This window comes from Anolis carolinensis, chromosome 6 (assembly GCF_035594765.1).
Source record: "Anolis carolinensis isolate JA03-04 chromosome 6, rAnoCar3.1.pri, whole genome shotgun sequence".
NCBI classification, from domain to species: Eukaryota; Metazoa; Chordata; class Lepidosauria; order Squamata; family Dactyloidae; genus Anolis; species Anolis carolinensis.
This window is the reverse complement of record NC_085846.1, coordinates 108,600,060-108,620,813: the sequence shown is the minus strand read 5'-3', so window position 1 is coordinate 108,620,813 and position 20,754 is coordinate 108,600,060. Positions and strand designations below refer to the sequence as shown.

The window sequence follows — 20,754 nt, the reverse complement described above, 5'->3', positions numbered from 1 at the left end:
GGAAGCCCTGGCCCTGGAGCACTCTAATTGGAGGTAAGCTGTGACCAGTAGTGCTGCGGAGTTCGAAGAGGCACGAATAGAGGGCTTAAGGGAGAAACGTGCCAAGACGAAGGCCCGTCAAGACAACCCTGACTGGGACCGCCTTCCACCTGGAAACCGATGTCCTCACTGCGGAAGGGAGAACATGCAGATCAAGAATAGGTCTCTTCATCCATCTACGGACACACCTCCAAGACACGAGAGATGGAAGACAATCCTCCTCAAGCTACGAGGGATCGCCTAAGTAAGTAAGTTGTTAAATTACAATCTGCTTATATATGTTGAGTCGCCAACTTTCGTAATTTATGTGTTTATTACTTGTTATGCTTAGGCATTGAATGGATGCCTTTTATGATTAGAATCCACCCTGAGTCCCTTTGGGGAAATAGGACGGAATACAAACAAAGTTTTTATTATTATTTATCCATTATCTGGATTATATGGCAGTGTAGATGAAGCCTAAGGGTGCATCTATATCAAGCTTGGGCAAACTTGGTCTCTCCAGGTGTTTTGGACTTCAACTCCCACCATTCCTAACAGCCTCAGGCCCTTTCCTTTCCCCCCTCAGCCGCTTAAGCGGCTGAGGGGGGAAAGGAAGGGGCCTGAGGCTGTTGGGAATGGTGGGAGTTGAAGTCCAAAACACCTGGAGGGACTGAGTTGACCCACACCTGGTGTAGAAAATCGTACAGTTGGAAGAGACCTCATGGGCCATCCAGTCCAACCCCTGCCAAGAAGCAGGAAATCACATGCAAAGCACCTCTGACAGGTGGCCATCCAGCCTTTGCTTACCAAACACCTGGAATGCCAAATGCTGGAAACCACTGGCCTATCAGATCTTAGCAGCAGAGCCTTTTGAGAGTAGAAGCCCCAAACACATGGAGGAGGGTTGAGAAAACAGTGGGGTAGCTGCATTCTAATCAGTAGTTAACAGCTTTTAGGTTTTGTTGGACCACGACTCCCAGAAGCCCCGGCCGCCTTGGCCAACGGTGAGGAACTCTGGGAAATGAAGTCTGATAACAATGGCTTCGCTGTCTTGCCAACAGGTGGCGCTGCTCCCGCCTTTGTTTTTTTTTCTCCTTTCCAAAATGGCGGCGCCCATGCAGCGCTGTGTTTGAAGAGAAAGAGGCCTGCAATAGTGACACGATGAAGGCCTCTTTATCCTCAGCGCTCGGGAAACGGAGCCGGGGACGGGGAAGGCAGGCCGGGAAGCAGCTCCACAAACTGGGACTGGCGGTGCGAGAGTTCGTGGAGGCCTCAGTCCCGGCGGGGAACGAAAGCAGCGGCTGTTTGGGCCTTTCCCAGCCGAGGCCTCGAGGAAAGCGCCGCGAGTTGAGGCGAGAGAAGCGCAAATGGAAGCGCAGGCAACGGCGGCGGCTCCTGAACGGGGAGAAAATGGAGGAGAAGGCGGTCATCAAGGTGGAAAGGCCTCCTCCTTCGCTGCCGCCTTCTTCAGGTAAAAAGGAGAAGAAGGAGAAGAAGAAGCCGCGAAAGGAGCTTCTCCCCACCACGAAGGCCTCGCTTGAGGCGCGGAAGAAGGCCCTGCTGGCAGCCAACGAGGCGGAGGAGAGGGAGATCCGCCGCCTGGAGAGGCAGCTAGGCCTCGGGAAGCGGAGGAAGAAGCGGCGGCAGAAGGGCCTGGATGAGACCGAGGCGGCGGCCTTGCCTCGCAGCTTCGCCCTGGACGGCCTGGGCTACGTCTTGGGGGCCTTCGGGCCCGGGGACGCCTTCTCCGGCCTCTACGAGAGCAGCACCGAGGAGGAGGAAGAAGGAGGAGGAGGAGGAAGAGAGCAGGAAGACAGAGGAGGAATGGCCGAAGAAGAGGGAGAAGAAAGTGAAGAGGAGGAGGAGGAGGAAGACGGTGGTGATGCGGAGGATTTGAGCATGGAAGGAGAAGCTTCAGACAACGATGATGTGGAAGAGGAGGAGGATTTGAGCATGGAGGGAGAAGCTCCAGCCAGTGACGATAAAGAAGATTTGAGCATGGAGGGAGAAGAAGGAGAAGCTTCAGAAGACTCCAGTGTGGAAGAAGGAGAAAAAAAGGAGAGTGAAGATGATGGAGGTGCCGTCAATGGACTCCAAAGTTCAGGAAGCAGAACTTTGGAGTCATCTCAAGAGGTCTGTGCAAAAGCTTTCTGTGGGTTGACATTGAATGTTTGTTTATTAATTCTTACTTGGAACATTTCTGTACTGCTTTCCCCCAAAACCCAAGGCGGTTTACAGCAGTAATTACACACAAATATAAAAATAACCATCCATTAAAAGCCCATCACCATCCTGCCGACATAAAATCATCAGTAAATAATAAACCAGTAAAATTCCCAAGGAACTAAAATAATAGAAATTGTTAAAATGATTAAAATGCGGCTCCAGTCAACATGAGTTAAAAGCTGTTTCACAAATGAAGGTTTTGAGGTTCTTCCTAAAGGACAGAACGTTTACCAGTTTTGTTCTGGAAACCACCCTGAGTCCCCTTGGGGAGTTACGGCAGATTACAAATAAAGTTGTTGTTATAAGGCAGGCATGGGCAAACTTCAGACCTTCCTCCAGGTGTTTTGGACTTCAATTCCCACAATTCCTAACAGCCATTATTATTATTATAGTTATTTATACCCTGCTTTACCTCCCCAGAAGGAGACTCAAAGCAGCTTAACATAAAAATGTTAGCACAGCATTTAAAATATACAAATATTAAAACAGAATTAAATATATAAGCAGTATTAAAAGATTCACAGTTAAAACCATTCAGACAAGTTTGATGCATATTCAAAGCTAAATAGCCGGTAGGCTGTTACGAATTGTGGGAGAAAACACCTGGAGGGAGGGCCAAAGTTTGTTCATGCCTGTTACTGGGCTTGAGTCCCCAGAAAACAAGTGCAGTGGCTCCAAGAGGCGTAGGTACCAAGCTTTGGTCTTCAAGGTGTTTAGGACCTCTACTCCCAAAAGTCCCTGCTAAGTTAGCCCCTCAATGGTTTTGGGAGCTGAAGAGCCACCAATAGACTCAACAGAGTTCAGGAGGCAGAACTTTGGAGTCGTCCCAAGATGTGCAAAAGGTTTCTATGAGCTACTTTAGGGGTTTGAGCCCTCAGAAATCAAGTGCGGTGCCCCCAAAAGGAATAGTTCCCAAACTCTGGTCTTCAAGGTGTTTGGGACTTCACTTCGCAGAAGTTCTAGCTAACTTGGCCAACTGTCAGGAATTCTAGGAGGTAAAATCCAAAAGCTCAAAGATTGGGAAACACTGAAGTCAGAGAAGGGGGTGGTGAAGATGCCACTAATGGACTCCAAAGTTCAGGAGACAGGACAAAGGAGTTGTCCCAAGATGAGGAGGTCTGTTCCAAAGGTTTCTATGGGTTATTTAGGGCAGGGCTTCTTAAAACTTTTCTGTTCAGGACCCCTTTTGGTCCATATAAAATAGGTATAAAATCAAACATTTACAGTGTGTAGTGTGAGCATTACTAGTTATTATCCTCATGACAGAGACCTGACCAAGCTTTTTTTTTTAAAGTAGCCTTAGTATAGTAAATGAAATATGTACAATTGCCTGTTTAGACATCTACGATCAAAATATTCTAAAATACAAAATTATTTACTAAAACATTTTGCCCTTGTTTTGTTTAGATCCTTACCCAGAGTGCCACAAAATATGTTCCCCCTCAGATGCGAAGGTCTGAAGAGACATTAAATGCCAAGAAGATGGAAGAATTGGAAAGGCTGAAAAAAAGTATGAAAGGTTTAATTAACAGGTACTTCAGAAATTGTGTTGACCAACTTTGTCCTAGAAAAATATTGTGTTTAACCAACAGAGCTTGAGTGGCTTATTTTTCATGGCTGCATGTCTACCACCTCTTTTGCTTTGTTGTTTGGCTTTTCAGAACAAACTAAATATCTTTCCTCCCTTCCACTCTATATGTGTGACCACATGCTAGGTTTGATATGAAATGTGGCAACTTACATTCAGCCATCAATTTTGAAAGAAGCTTTTTTTGTCCCCACAATGATTCTAGTAATATTTATGGAGCTTAAGAAAGTTTGCAATCTGTATTAAATACATGCAATTTATCACAAATGCGGCTGGATTCTATAGGTATGCTTCATTTGAGGAAATACATATGCAGTATGTTTATTCAAAGTTGCATCTGATCATACTTAAATCATAGTTAAGATTTTGCAGCTCTTCAGAAGTTTCAGGACTGCAACCTCAGCATTAGCTTGTATTCTTAACAATGTGTGGAGGACAACATGAGTCCTCCCTCTACTTTGAATGTATAAATATACATTTTGGAGGTGTTATTTAATTTGACTGGATGATAATATTGAGGAAAAAAATGTTAAAGGAAATTTTAATGTTTTTTATTTGCTAGGTTGAGTGAACCAAACCTAGCCTCCATAAGCGGACAGTTGGAGGAGCTATACATGACCAACAGCAGAAAAGATATGAATGAAGTGCTAACAGATATTATCACCAGTGCCTGTGTTACGGCAGCTGTCATGCCATCCAGACTGGTGATGGAGCATGTTCTTCTCATTAGCATCCTTCATCGGACAGTGGGAATCGAGGTAGCTGTTCTTTTTAGTTCTCAGTATTGGTTGGTGCAGCAGGATAATTGCCTTTTCTAGTAGATGTATCATTTGGGGAGCTAATTACCATATTTCTTCAATTGTAAGACACCAGTGATTATAAGATGTGCCCTAATTTCAGTAGAACTACCACCAACAAAAATACGTAAGATACACCTGCAATTCTAAGATGCACCCCATTTTTAGAAATGTTTATATAAGAAAAAAAGTCTTAAAATTGAAGAAATACAGTAAGTTGTATTGTGTTAAATGCTTTTAATTGTATCTTATTATTTTATTTTAAATGGCTGTTTTATTGTACACTGTTTTTAAGGGCATTGAATTGTTGCCTATGTTGTGAAGCCACCTTGAGTCTCTTCTAGGGTTGAGAAAGGTGGGACAGAAATACTTAAATAAATAAATAGGTTCTGCTGGTTGTATCACAGTATTATGGTAATCAAGGACATTTTTTTCTAATTTTAACATCTGCTTTGATCAGCCATCATCCTGGGTATCATTTAGATCAATAGCGGGATAGAAATCCAGATAAGCTGCTTAGCAGATCTCAAAAATAAGGTGCTTCAGAGTCTGTTGTTTCAAAACAATCCTTGATTATAGTTATCTTTCTTGAGTTGGAAGGGAAGGATAATGACCTGGAAGGTGATTTTTGCAGTAGTCAAGGTAGGGCAGGCCCAGTGGTGGCTCATCCTCCTCACTCTCCTCCATCTCCATTCTCACTAACATCCACAGTCCATCATTATCTTTGAAGATGAGTTGAAAGTGTCATGGTGCTCCCAAAAGTTCTAACTGTTCATACAGTACTTTTTATCTTCATTTTATGAAGCAGATGAACATGGAAATTTTCCCAGTGGTACCACTGGCAATTTCACTAACTTTGACCCCGAGTTGGTTGTCTCCGCTCTATGGGATTTACTTTTGCTTCATGGTCTGTCTTGGGGGCTGTTCTATTTTTCAGTGGGACAAGATGGCACTGACGTGAGGAGGGCAAAAGCAACAGGAAGGGACTGCAGCAATTGCTCCTACGGAGGTGACCTCATCAGTTCTGGGCTTTGTGAGGACTTTGCAATCTCCATTAAGCACAGAACCACTGAGGCTGCTAGCAGAAAAACAGCTACCACAGCTCCTTCCTGTTGCCCTCACCCTCCTCTCATCATGGTCATTACTCTCAATGCCGTGCCTCCCACCCACTCTATCCCTAACCTGCCAGAGTCTGAGACTCATGCACCATCCATCTTTATTTTCCTCCCCCCAAAAAGTGAGTTCTGAACTGGGTTCCTGTGTTACCCCACACCTACCTGTGAATGGTATTAAGAAACTACCTTTATTGCAAGTAAAATTGGCCTGTTTTCTATAACTACCATTTGCAAGCATGCTTACTAAAAGCCTTTCAAATTATTCTAATGAACAACTGTGTAATTGACAAAGAAAACGTTCTGTGTACTGATGCAGCAATCAGTAGCGTTATCCTAGTGCTCCATCCTATATCTGTCCTTCTGTGCTTTCCAAAGAGCTGGTCAGCCAGTTTTAAAGTAATAAGATTAGTTGCACACCGTTTCATTTCATTTTTAAACCATTAAATGCATAGTGGCTCATTGATCATTTGTGTGTTAACTGTTCCAGGTCGGTGCTCACTTTTTGGAAACCGTGGTGAGGAAATTTGATGAAGTCTACAAAAGTGGGACTGAAGGAAAAGAATGTGAGAACCTGCTTACCTTAATAGCTCATTTGTATAACTTTCATGTAGTGCATTCGTTGCTGATCTTTGACATCTTAAAGAAGCTTGTTAGCACTTTTTCTGAAAAGGATATTGAACTAATGCTGCTGCTACTGAAAAACGTGGGCTTTTCCCTGAGAAAGGATGATGCCCTGGCACTGAAAGAACTTATCACGGAAGCCCAGAAAAAAGCCAACGCTATAGGGAAGCAATTCCAGGACCAGTCACGGGTATGAGTGATTTACTTAGTTGTTTTTGTTTGGTCATAATTTATCATATGGCAGGAGCTTTTATCACTGTGTGTTTTCTCAGTACAATGTGCATGATGATATCATAGGTGAGTTTTGTTGACATTTCCTTGGAATCCAGTTATGCTTTTGCACTTTCAAGCTGTTATACATGAGAAAAACAGCCAGGCTCCCACATTTGTGGAGGTTCAAAGCTCAGGAGCCCAGTGGAAGTGAAAAATGATGAATTAAAAATGGCTTTATTTTTAAACCAGAGATAGCACCTTTCTGTGAATTTCTATGTCCTCTATGATGACCTTGTGTCCAACTTTCACCATAAGTTGATAAGAGTTGCACTGGGAGAACTAAAGATTTCTAAAGAGAACATTTTAATCAAACTTGCAAATGTGGACAGTCAATTATAGCAGCATCACTTCAGTGTTCCCGTTTAATTTATAAGCCTTATATATCACCTGTCACATCAGCACTTTTAATCTTGTACCCATTACTCTGGCCCGGCCCAGTTTTATTGTATTTTAGTGTATTGCTTGTTGTTTATACTGTTTTAATTGTTTTTAATTTGCCTTTTGTTTTGTATTGTTATATTGTGTGTTGAGGCCTTGGCCTTTGTAAGCCGCATCGAGTCCTTCGGGAGATGCTAGCGGGGTACAAATAAAGTTTAATAATAAATAATAATAATAATAATTAGGGACACTGAAATGCTGAGGACGTTTTACACCTATATTGCAGATATAGGTCCAGAACTAAAAGGCAATGACTCAAAACACTGAATCCACTCTTCGTTCAATCTCTTCCTTTCCCCAATGCAGAGCCTACAATTGCAGAGATCCTTCTAACAAAACCAATCCCTTCTAAGATTATATTTTAAAAACATTTTTATTTTACTAGCAGGCCTTGCCCTTCAGAATGGAATGCCAGTGAGACCCTAGCCGCCTGCTATCTTCATTTCCCAAAGAATGTCCCTAATTCTTTGGAAAACAAAGATGATAGATAGGTTTTCTTTTTAAACATGTCTGATTAGAGTAACAGGACTTTCTGCCTGGTAAAAATATTGTGATGGGATGCAGATCAAAGCAAGGCATAATTTTATATGGTATTCCTCTATCCATTGCAAATGGTATATCATTATATCACATATGAGAACTAAAAACCATGGTTATCAGTTCCAAGAATCGGAATGATTCAAAAACATATATCAAAAGTTGTAAATCCTTATGAATTCTCAATATTTTAAAATTAATCCTCCCAAGATCAAAACATGGGTCATCTGTGTATCCATAACTGTATTCTGTGACTTGATGGTAATTCTCATATTTAACAGTCATCACAAGCTTTTATTGTCAGTATTTTAATGCTGTATAAATGTAACACATAACTGTTTCTCAACACAAGCATTGGTTGAAAAACAAAATCATATATTTAGACCATGATTAAGGAGAGTGTGGGTTTTCAGATGGTCCTGCGCTGACTCCTTTCATCCCTCACCATTGCTGGGCTAGCTAGTGTTGAGTGGCAGTATATCAATATTTGGAAGGTCACATGTTCCCCAGCCTTAGTTTAGCCATACATTATGGCATCTGAATATATGTGATTTGGTTCCTTCCAGAAGATCTGATCGCTTCTTGGAATGTCAATAAATTGCAGTTTTTTATATCTCTGAAGAAGGAACAAGACTCTTCATAAATCAGTCAAAACTTTTATTTTGTTTGGGAGTTTTTAATATCTATGACTGGTATAAAATAACATTTTAGATTCATTTCAATTGTTCATTTTTATGTTAGGTTCTAGAATAACAATGCATGCTTATTGTCTCTTTTTCAAAAGGTTCGGTTTATGTTGGAGATTATGCTGGCGCTCAAAAATAATGACATGAGGAAAATCCCTGGTTATGATCCTGAGCCTGTTGAGAAATTACGAAAGCTGCAGAGAACTTTGGTAAAGCGGAAAGAAAAATAAATGACATATTTTGTTTTTGATAGATTTTAAATAAAATCTATTAGTAAAAACTGATAATAATTTTTGGACCTTTAGGAACCATTAATACAGATCAGTTGGCTCATAAAAGGAGGTTTGGTTTGCAGCAGAATTGACTAATGAGTTTGACTTCCTTTTTTCCAAAAAGAGCAACTGAAGTTGAAGTAAATGAACCTTAGATCTTCCACTTGGTTTGGTGGAATAAATGATGACCTTATTTTGTGATTCAGTGCTTGGTTACAGAGTTCCTTATTTAAGAACTTTCTTCCTGAATGCAACTTCTTTCCTATTAGATTCACAGCAGTTCTGGAAAAGAAGCACAGCTTCGTGTGTCCCTGGAGTCCCTCCTCAGTGCCGATCAGGTTGGTCGCTGGTGGATTGTGGGATCATCCTGGAGTGGAGCCCCCATGATTGACAGCCCTAGTGACAAAGTTCAACAAGTACTTCCTATAGGAAAGGTAATTATGATGAGCACTAATCCAGTCCTGGACTTTTCTAACTTTGGCTTCAAACAGTTTATCCAAATAACTGTTTAACTGCCAGGATTTCTTTTATATCAATACAAATGAGGATGGTTGTGCTTGCGCTTGCTTTGCTTAGGAATGTATTCCTGTCTGAAAGTATTTTACAACCCACCTTCAGTTTTCTGACATGTTTGTTCTTGTTATGTGCCTTCAATTCAGTTTCCAACTTACGGAAACCTTAACTCAGATGCGTCAAACCCAAGGCCCGCCATGTCATTTTATGTGACCCTCCAGATGCTGGACCACAACTCCTGTATTCCTCATTAGACATCATGACTGAAGATGATGGGAGTTGTGATACAGTAACATCAAGAAGGCTGCAGTTTGTTCTATTTAGTCAGGATGGTGGGGTTTGGATTTAGACACAAGGCTTGTGGATATAATGTCTCACTTTAAAATGTCCTTCAACCTTTCTCCAACCTCAGAGCCACAAGTGCAGTTGGGATGCTATTCCCATTATCCAAAGTCTCCATGACAGATAATCAAAAGTGAGGGGAGCTGTGGTTCAGTAACATCTAGAGACCCAAACTGGGTAAAAACTAAAGAGCACTGACCACTATGTAAAATATCATAGCCGTCTGTATCCACAGATTCTCAGTCCATGGATTCAACAGCCTTTTGAAGGCAACCACAGACTGATGTGGCTCCCGATGACAATAAGTTTCACACACACACACACTCTTAAGGGGAGTCTATTAAATGGTTTTCTGGAACTGAGAACGAATGGGTTTTATGATTATATTTACATCTTGATTGTTTTCTATCCACTAGAACAGAAGAACATCCCATCTCTCTTCTTTCCAAATACTCTTTTCCAAGGAGTTGGGCTCATTTCCCAATCCATACATTAATCAGCAACAAAAAAGCAACAAAAAGGGTTTTTTTAAGGAAAGTAGTGTTGGTTTTGGATCAGAAACATGCTACTAGTTGATACGCCCACTCAAAATAAAAATGGCAAGCTTAGGCACAATTTTAGAAACTGAATGGTCTTAAGAATTGCTTTTTTGAAAATGCATTGAATAGCTGCTAAGCCAAGTGTTGGGATTTACTTGCATTTACAGTGGTGAAGTAACTATTTGAATGTACACAATTCACCCAATGGATGCATATTTAAGAATACAATGTGCTAAATGTTTAATTCTGAATCCTTTTCTTCCTGGAGGTGAGTTCAAAGATTCTGGATCTTGCCCGTAAACAAAGAATGAACACAGATATTAGGAGGAATATATTTTGTATCTTGATGACAAGCGAAGACTTTCTGGATGCCTTTGAAAAACTTTTGAAGTAAGTAGTCACCCGGATAGGATTAGGCCACAAACTAAACCACTATTTGAATGTGGAAAAAATCTATGAAAGATTGGCATATTTCTCTATTCTTTTGCATTCCATCTCATTCACATTCACATGCTTTATATTCTGAACCCTGGAAGTAGTGCTAGAGCATTTTAAGGTGACCATTTTGGTTTAAATTTGCTACATATTTAGGGAATTTCAGTAGCAGTCATTCTGCTTCCTTGTAAAGTTTAGATCTTGCTCAGCCCATTTATATGATGGCATACAGTAAAACCCACCTTTTACATGTGTAAAAGTGTGTTTACTGTAAGTGTCACAGGCAATCCCCTACACTCAAATGAGAAACAGTGTTAAATGCATTGATTTCTGAAAATGTGATAGAAATGTTGGTCTTTGCAATGTAAGGTTATGAGCCACTGCTATCAGGGCCATAGCCAGGAAAAAAAATTCGGGTGGCGGGGGGGTTGAAACTTTTAAAAAGCAAATCATGAAGAATAGTTCCATAACGCAAAATAATTTAGAAAGCAGGCTCCATCGATAAACTTCAGTGGACCCTCGATAGATAATGGAGACTCGTGGGGATTTGGTTAATCCGTTAAAATTCATGAGTAGGCCTGGGTTTTTTTAAAAAAACAACCCTGAAAAATGTCAGAGGGGGGGGGGTTGAACCCCTAACACAAATCCCCTTGGCTACAGCCCTGACTGCTATGGTCTTGCTAATGATCCATTTGCCCTGGTATTTGGTTCAGTAGTCAGTGTTTGAATAGCCCCTTGTCTGGCTCTGTTCTTTCCCAGCAACTGGATCGAGAAATTAGCTGCCTTACCTTGACCCTTTTAGCTAATGACCTCTTCTGGAGCCATCAGTGGCATTGTTTATTACAAATTGCACATTGTTGTTCCATTGAGTGCACTGAGCCTGAGGACAAAGTTAGACATTTATCTACATTTTAGCAAAATCAGGCCACTGGAGGCAGGCAGGTAGTTCATCTTGGACTCAGAATTCATAGATGAAAGCCTTGTCTTGAAAGGATGCAAATTTTGTTCTTGACACTCTTTGCATTATAATATTAAGCATTTGTCACATTAATTGGCTTCAGTACTGCCAAGTATGTGACAACTCTGGAAGCTAAATCAGACTTATTTGACAGAACAGGTACAGCACAAGTTAGGGCTATTCCCTGCCAATGTTTCTTAATCTTCTCCTTTGTGGCCCAACTCTATGAGCAAGGAGACGGTTCAGCCTGCCAGGCTTTCTGCTGAGGCAGCCAGTGGAAACTCATTAATGCTGATTATATTTTTGTAATTAGGTTGGTTGAGATCCCCAACACTCTCAATTAGGAATTAGAAAAGCATGCTGGATAGTTTCTGTTCTGTGATCGCCCTCTGATAACTTTGGGTAATAATCACTCGGAAGCCAAAGGATCTTTTTCCCATAGTGCTTCCAAATACCATAGTACTTAATAATAGATAGCACATAGATTGCCTACTCAACCAGTCCTCATACCTTTTATAAAACTGGTAGTTGTTCCATAGCTATATGCAATGTAGTACACAGAGTTCAGATGTTTTTTCCTTTCCAGAAAGTCATAGATAGGATCCAGCTTGTTTCATTCTGTTTTAATACAAGCAGTCCCCGAGTTACAAACATCTGACTTACAAATGAGTCATAGTTAAAAGCAGGGCTGAGACAACAGGAAGTGAGAGAAATTGCCCCTTGGAAGAGTTTTCATGGGGATGTCTCCACTGAATCTTTATCGCCAATCCTTGTTTCTGCAACAAGCCACATTTTTCAGAATCCAATTATCACAGAGACAAAGTGAGTTAAAAATTTTCCGAACAGGAGCACAGGCAACAAAGGAAACACCACAAGGGTGTTCACCTTTCCCTATGCTATCCAAAGCATGTGTGTGTGTGTATTGTTTTATATATAAGCTTACATATATGTGTATATGTATATTTGTCTGGAGTTACACATAAATAATAATAATAAATTTTAAAAAACTTTATTTATATACTGCCCTATCTCCTTGAGAGGACTCAGAGCAGTTTCCAACGTAGCAAAGAAACCATACAACAAATTGGACATAATAAAGAATAATAAACAACAACCTCCATCTTCTGATGGGGTTGTCTTTGTCTGTATAAGGATTCCCGTTGCATCCTGGCCATTTTATGACTTATATACCCCATACCTTTTTAGATAGAAGGACACAGTAATACAGTGCAGCATACTGGCTTCACCTTAGACTATTTGAATTTACTTTTTTTTTCCCCTTGATTCCTAATGGCATGAAATATGCATGGTTTTAAGTTGGCAGTGACTCCTTAATTTATAACAGTTCATTCCAAAAGCCAATTGATGTTTTAGGCTTAGGCTCAAAGATCAGCAGGAGAGAGAGATTGTCCATGTCCTCATAGACTGTTGCCTCCAAGAGAAGACTTATAATCCCTTCTATGCCTATTTGTCTGCCAAGTTCTGTGAATATGAAAGGCGATTCCAGGTAAGCTAAGAATTTTTTCTTTCTCTTTACTGTTTGCAACAATCTGAATAAAGATGTTTCTTGTAATAAGTGACATTTTCAAATGTCAATGCAGTATAACTAAATATGTTGCTTCTAAAGCTTAGTTGCATCTAATAGCTACCACCGAGAGTAATAGAGGATTGTCCCTTGGCATCTTAGCAAATACAAATGATGGAGCAAATCTTTCATGAAGACAAGATGACTGATTTTGAGAACATGCTTTAACATCTCTGGTTTCAATTCGGCATTTTAGATGACTTTCCAGTTTAGTGTATGGGACAAAATCAGAGATCTGGGAAATCTATCACCAACTACTTCTTCCAATTTAGTCAATCTCTTGGCTCACCTGTTGAAGACAAAGTCTCTCTCCCTTACTGTTTTCAAGGTGAGCAAGATTTACTCTGTTTTCAAAAATATTTTTTTTATTTTTTTTAAGTTTGTGTGTGTTTAGTTAGGTAACTTTTTGTGAAAATGCAGATTTGTCCCTTGTTTTCCTCAATATCCATTATCGACTATTGCAGATTTAAGCCAATCACTGTTAATAACTTCACATTTCAGTAAGTCTTTGCCACTCTATTCATTTGCAATTATGTGAGAGAGAAGTCTTTTTCAGTTGTGGTTTTAGAGCCTTGATTCAAATGTATCTAATTGTACAATCAAGCAGACGAGGTAAGCTTTGGAATGAACTTTTGCTTTTCTTTTAAAAATAGTTTTACGTGACATGTATAGAATTTAAACATTGTCTAGTATCTTGACACTGTCTTGGGTTTATGTCTTGACATTGCATTATTTTAACTAGGTAATTGAATTCAGTGAATTAGACAAGCCCAAAGTCCACTTCTTGCGACAAGTATTGTCTGTGCTGCTGCTAAAAACAGATCCAGAAGATCTTAACCACATCTTTGGAAAGTAAGTTGTCACAAGCATTCTGAGTAATATTGCTCAAATGGCATGAGCAAACTTGGGCCCTCTTGGTGTTTTGGACTTCAACTCCCACAATTCCTAACAGCCAGTAGGCTGTTAGAAATTGTGGGAGTTGAAGTCCAAAACACCTGGAGGGCCCAAGTTTGCTCATGCCTGCTCTAGAACCTTTTGCAGTCTTGAATTGAATTCCAATGAATTCCTGGATCTGTGATTCTTTTCAGATTGACTGACAACCCCAAGCTAGGAATGCTTCAGGAAGGTTTGAAGCTTTTCCTCACCCACTTCTTGCTGAAGAGTGTACAGTCTCATAGAAGTGTTGAAGAAGCCACTGTACTGAGAGAGAGAATTGAACTGGTATCTAAAACTTTGAAAGCAAAAGAATCAAGAGTAAAGTTATAGTATTAGATGGTACAGATTCACTGGATGTGGACTTAATTGAGAAAAATGAACTAAAGTTTTATAATTATTAATGAACTGGGAACTTCATGTTCTGAACATGGAGCTGGATTCGGTTTGGTATTCAAACCCATCTGTGTATATTTTAAAAATATGCTAATGCACTGATGGTATGTAATTATGGTTATTTTACCTTCTGTTGTCACAAGGCAGGGACACCATTAAAATCTGAATAAGGTAAGCAATGTATTTTCAAAAGTAAAATTTCATTTAATTTGTAGCCTGATCCTATTATATATAAAGATTTATATGTGATCTTTCAAAAGATATAACTATATGAGCTAGACAGATGGTTATCAATACATTTCTGGTACTTAAGGGCACAGGGAAGGGAAAAGCCATTAATATTGCTGTTACTTACCTGAGAGAACACCTCTGTAAGAATTTAATCAAATCTACAAAAGTCGAAAGTGCAAATGTGGACATTTAGAAAACCTTGGCCAGGCCTGCATGCATAAACACTTGGTGAAAGATGCTTAGTGTCAGCACGGAACTATCATGGATTTTAGCTCTTAAAGAAAGCCGGACAATGAGACATTAAACCCCTATTCTGGTTTTTGGATTAGCATTAACAAGAGAACACAAAGAGATCTGTTTTGTAGCTTGGGATAAAGTGTGACATGGATAAATCACGTGCATATTCCCCCTTTGGCAGAGCTTTCGCGCTGCAGCACCTGAGAGTCCTGAGCTTCTGCAGGCCTCTGGTGGCATTGTGTACTTTTTTCCATAGTGCAACATGAAGGGAGAGGATGGGTTTGAGATCTGCACTTCTCCCCTAAACACTAATATGTCCATGTGGCTGCCCCACTTTACCTTTGGCAGCTGAACATTGTTCTTCAGACATCTGGAATAGTTTGAATGGTATTGTTCACAAGAACCTGATACATTTAAGCTGTCAAAAGCTGGGGGTCCAAGCTGCACCCGGGACATTTCTCTGGGGATGATATGTGTGTAAAGTTTTAATATGTCAAACGCAATCCCTTAATAATCCCATACTGGATTTTTTTTTATGCCTTCGGTGCAAGCCCTTACTTGTGACAGAGAACTGATGGTACTGCAAATGTGTTTTCTGTCGAGAAATAAACCTGAAGGTTGAAAGCATTTCAGAGCTTTTGTTTGGAAATAGCAAAATAAATTCCTTTTTACCCGAGGCTACAAAATTCAGGGAACAGAGATATTTCCTCCTTTAGTTGGATTAGGAAAGAAGTCAGCCATTCGTAACTCCAGCACTATTTTGGTGTGATAGGCACGTTAAAAGTCATGCCCGGGGATTTGAGATATCCAAAGTCAAGTCCCTAAAGTACCATTAAATACACCTTAGACCTCTTACTTGGCCTTGGGCAGGAAAGTCATGTATACTCATTATGAGCTCATTGATTAATGCAAAAAACAAATGTCTAAAGCAGTGGTTCCCAAACTTTTGTCCTCAGAGTGTTTTGGACTTCAACTAGAAGCACCAGCCAACTACATCAACTGTCAGAAATTCTGGAAGCTGGAGTTCAGAATAGTTGGAGGACCAAAGTTTGGGAACCACTGCTCTAAAGTCTGGCTATGATGGGGCAGCGAAAAATAACAATATAGAAGTCGGGGCTGCTAGTAGACTAGAGGCCTGATAACAGCCTAAGCTCCAGCTATCCAGGTTTGACAGGGAGAGCCCTGTCTATTTCTCTGCTTTCCAACTTTCTCAGCTGCTTTTTAAGTGTCCCTGTTCGTCACTCTTCCTTCTAGTTTTATAAATTGGAAGAGATCTCAGGGCCACCCCCTCTAATTGTATTCTGCCATACAGGAACACGAAGCACTCTCAACAGATGGCCATCCAGTCTCTTCTTAAATACCTCCAGAGTAGGAGAATCCACCACACTCCCAGATAGTCTAATCCACTGTCAAACAGCTCTTGCCATCAGGAAGTTCTTCCTAAAGTTTAGGTGGAATCTCTTTTCCTGCCATTTGGATCCATTGCTCCATTGTGTCCTTCTATTGATGTAGCCTAGAACTGCCTTGGATTTTTTAGCTGCTGCATCTCACTGTTGACTCTTGTTCATTTTGTGATTCCCAGGTCCCTTTCACATGGATTGTTTTCAAGCCAGGTGTCACCCATCCAATATCTGTGCATTCCCCCCCCCCTTCACCTGCAAACTTACATACTTCTTAATTGTCATGTATAAATAAATTCAACATGTGAGGTTTACAGCCAGAATTGAATAGAAAATTGGAATTTTGACTATTCAATTACCATCTTTTTAACATTTGTAACTAGTATGGCTAACAGATCTCCAACTATGTCTTAATGTCTTATGCAGCAGAAAGGCCTCCTTTGCTTACATTGGTAATCATAATGTCTATTCAAGGAAGGGTTTTTTGAATTAGCACTTTGCTGGAGATGCAATACTGCTAATGCTTGTTTAATGCATATATTTCGGAGTTGTCCCATTGTAGCTATATTTGGGGGGAAATCACATGAGTAAATACGGTTTTGGAATGTTCCTTGATATTCAAGGACATGCGTGTCATTTTGAGTTATTTACCTGTTTCTCAGAAATTAACAAATGATCAAAGGGAGTGCACTTTTCGGGTCCTTTTGACTGCCCATGTTTGATACTTTGTTACTAGAAAAATATTTTTCTCCACCTGTGAGCCAGTGGATACAATGCTTGCAAATTGATTTCTGGGCATTTGATCAACTTTTATAGAAACTTATGACTTACGGTTATTTTGCTATATTTTGCATTTTAATTTTCTTTCTTTTTTCATACTGGGACATTATTGTAAATAATTTACAGTTTGAATGTAAATAAAAATTAAAATTAGATAAAAATACATTTGTGACACTTTCAAATACAGATGTAATCATCCTTTTGCTCTAATAGACAACCTTTAATATATCTAGCTGACTCCTTTTGCAGCTGTCACTTTTCACGATTTCAGATCTCCTAAAAGTGCAGATCCTTCTTTCCAATAAAGCTTAATTTACCTTTAGAGCCAGGGCCCTATGAATCACACCTGCTCCTATAAAACAGTTGCTCTGCCACCAAACCCTGCTAAAATCTGCAGTCTCACTTACTATAAGTTAAAAACCAATGATTTGTGGTAGTCTTGGACAAATGCATCTGCTCAAGAAAAGCCAAGTTTTCCACCAGCTCCTGCTGCTATTTGCTTAAATTAATGCTGCCCAAAATTGTAGTCTGTACTCCAGTGTCCACCCAGCTCCTGAGTCTCCTGGATATTGCAAATGTGATAATAATATGTCACAGATAACATCACTGATCCCTGACAGATTGGTGGAAAATGATCAGCCCATTACATCAAATAGATTTGAGAAGCACAGCCTTAAACAACACTCAGAGCAGTGATTCTCAAACTTTCTTCATTCCAATGTTTTGGACTTCAATCTCCAGAATTCTTGACTGTTGGCCATGCTGGCTGAGGCTTTTGGGAGTTGAAGTCCCACATTTTGAAATTACAAACTTTGATATATTATAAATATTAGTAGGTGCCGATGGTTTTATTTCTTGAAAAGCTTCACATCTTAGTTGCTACAAGTCAAATTGCTGATAAAGGCATAGTACCAAGGCCTGGCTAAAGTGCTGGTGAACCCTAGTTCAGGGCTGGAGACCCTCCAGAGGTGGTTGAACTGCAAGTCCCATAATGTTTCACTATCAGTCAGTGATTGATTAAGGTGATTGCCTCTAATTCCTAATGGTAGGGCCAGTATATTCTGAGAATTGAATTTGTCCACCATCTTTATTTGGCATAAGATTGTGAGTCTCCTGGATACTGCATAAGACACCATAGGTAACAGGGACTCTGCTTGAACTATCAACTTGTAGGTGAGAGGTCCTGTATCCCATTACTAGTGATGTGAAGAAGCAGTGCACACCTCCTTCTCCAAAGGTCATCAAGAGTCAAGAGTGAAACTTCATCCTTTATACAGTATTGTCTTATGTTGGAGCCCTAAAGGAATTCAAATCCTGGTCAAGAGAGATTCCAGATGTTTGGCAACTCTGCAAAGGCTACAAAAGGCATATGGAGACTGGGATGGAGCTTAGACTGTAGGGGACAAGTAGTAGAGTTGTTGCTGTGTGCCACCTGTCATTCCATGATTATCCTACCACAGTGTTTTCTTGTCAGGATTGACACAGCACTAAACTAAGCAGGACAAAGCCAGCTTTGTGACAAAGTATTCTGGTGCTTTGGTTGGGTGACAGTGGTACTGTAAAACACCCAATCACTGTCTCCCAAAGCAGCTAGTTTACTCTCAGCTCAGGAATGGAAAACGGAATGTCAGTGGACAAAGATTTAAAGATGGGCTTAAAGCTAACCTTTAAATATGTCGCATAAATACAAAAATCTTGGAATTCCTGACCTCCAAGCATTTTAACTGGAAGTGAGCTGTTGCCAACAATGCTGTGGATTTTGAGGAGGCATGAATGGAGAACGAAAGGGAGAAATGTGCCAAGAGGAAGACGTGTCAAGCAAACCCTTGTTGGAACCACCTTCCATCTGGAAATTGATGTCCTCATTGTGATAGACCACATGGATCCAGAGACTTCTTGGGTGGAAAGAGGTTGCAAGTGGGAAAAGAGTAAGAAGCTCTGGTGCTCTAGCATGGTTCTATTATCAACTTCTGGTGGAAGTTGACCATAGAATAGCCCTGGGGGGCCAAAAGAGAAAATATTAATCAAATCCATGAATAATCAAATCTGCAAAAGTCAAACCCACAAATGTTGAAAGCTGGAGATAATTCCTTGTTCATAAAACTTCTAAAACTCCTATTGAGTTGCTGCAACCTTCCTTTCCATTTCCATTGTATAGCCATTGTATAGAGGAGGAAGGAGACTGGAGAAGTTTCTACTATGTTCCTACACCTGATGCAAAATGTTTTCCAGTGAGTTCCACTGAGGTCGATAGATGACATAATAATTTTACATCTGCTATAGTAACATAACCAGATAATTTTCTGATCCCTTTCTACCAGTATAGCCCTGGAATGACTCATTTTGAAGCTTTGGTCATTGGAGGGGAAGGAAGGGAATTTTGACTTCTGCCACAACAACAAAAAAATGGCATGCAGGTGGACATACACCTGTATATCCCATTCCAGCCATAATTTGTAATGATGGAAATTTTAATTGAATACATGGAGAAGATTTGGGATTAACATATATATTTGTAGCTTAAAAATCAAACTAATATTTGAGTCAATTGAAACAATTGATGGACATAATGTTGCAATTCCAGTTAAGAGCCTATGGAATCTATAAGTGAGTCAAAGAGAAGGAATGAGGATGGAAACTCACAGTTGTAAAGGAGTGTGTAGAAGAGGAGAAGGACATGTAGGCTAGACACAACATGAAGACTTCATAAAAGCTGTCTCTGGTCTTTGTAACGGCTGTTGTTTGGTTGACAGAGCACACGGAGACTGTCTGGCAGCTCTGCTTTTGCGCCAGGGTTGTGAGGTTCGTTCTTAACAGCTTTCCTTGAAACACGTGGATCTGATTTGAGCTTCTTTGTTATAACCCTAAATCTTTACAAAATCGTTTAATGACATCCATCTGGTGACTAGGAATAGTAGCACCTCCTTACTGCCTCTTGAGCAAAGTATTTCCAAACTTCAGATGGTGCTTTTGGTTATATAATGACAAATTAAGAAAAGGAGAGTTAAGAGGGAAGGTATGCATGTGCAAACATCACAAAATCAAGCAAGAGGCATAAACTATGTTGTTCCTCTTGATAATCCATCTTCCACACAGTCCTGCCAATTACAGAAGCCAGCATTGCCCGCTCTCAAATATGGGCCAAAATTTCCTTTGTTTCAACTATAGCTGACTCATAGAATTGTAATTGAACACCAAGGTCACTCCCATTAGTTGAATGGATCTACTCGGTTGGGTATTGCATTTAAGCCAAGGGTGGGAATTATACAATCCTCAATTAGATTGTATTCCCCATCATTCTTCATGATTGGCTCCATTGGCTAGAAGTGCAGTCTGATAACATATAAAGGGCCCTATTAATGGCCATACTTGGTTTAGGCAAGGATGGGAAACATGTAGAATGTTGATAGACTACAAGTTCTAGCAGCACTAGCATGGCAAGAATGCTGGGAGTTGTAATCCAACAATACCTGGAGAATGACATGGTTCCCACTCCTGCTTCAGGCCAATACTTTTAAGCAAGTGAAGTGTTTTTGAGTGGCACAGGATGTTTTCTCAGGCAACTCTAGCCATTATAATCTCAGGATCTCATATTCATTTAACGTCATCATGTCTAGGGAAGAACCCTGTTACGCTCCAAAAGCACATTCTCTCAGCAATACAAAACATTTTAAATGGGTATTTACAGGTATCTTGACCCATCTTATCTCCTGGGAATATCAATGCCCCCGTGAACTCTGTGAGACATGCTCTTTCCGTAACCCAGCTGTTTTCCCGAGTTTAGAAGGACTTGTTTGCTTTGGTATTGACTCTGTTGCACCGATCCTCTAG

General features: G+C 40.3%; 1 protein-coding gene across 1 annotated transcript; it reads left to right on the top strand.

Moving 5' to 3' along the window:
- The first annotated feature begins 1,132 nt into the window (after nucleotides 1-1,132).
- nom1 (nucleolar protein with MIF4G domain 1) lies at nucleotides 1,133-17,086 on the top strand. The gene is made up of 11 exons (XM_062984117.1): nucleotides 1,133-2,154; nucleotides 3,655-3,779; nucleotides 4,398-4,593; nucleotides 6,235-6,558; nucleotides 8,401-8,511; nucleotides 8,844-9,008; nucleotides 10,237-10,358; nucleotides 12,736-12,868; nucleotides 13,143-13,274; nucleotides 13,689-13,798; nucleotides 14,035-17,086. Exons 1-11 carry the CDS (start codon nucleotides 1,183-1,185, stop codon nucleotides 14,210-14,212), a joined length of 2,568 nt encoding a protein of 855 aa, XP_062840187.1. The 5' UTR covers nucleotides 1,133-1,182; the 3' UTR covers nucleotides 14,213-17,086.
- Nucleotides 17,087-20,754: the final 3,668 nt, after the last annotated feature.

Coding starts and splice junctions, on each gene's coding strand:
- nom1 (XM_062984117.1), top strand. CDS start 1,183: ATGAAGGCCTCTTTATCCTCAGCGCTCGGGAAACGGAGCCGGGGACGG. Junction 4,594..6,234: donor ATCGGACAGTGGGAATCGAG/GTAGCTGTTCTT, acceptor TAACTGTTCCAG/GTCGGTGCTCACTTTTTGGA. Junction 13,275..13,688: donor TCTCCCTTACTGTTTTCAAG/GTGAGCAAGATT, acceptor TATTTTAACTAG/GTAATTGAATTCAGTGAATT.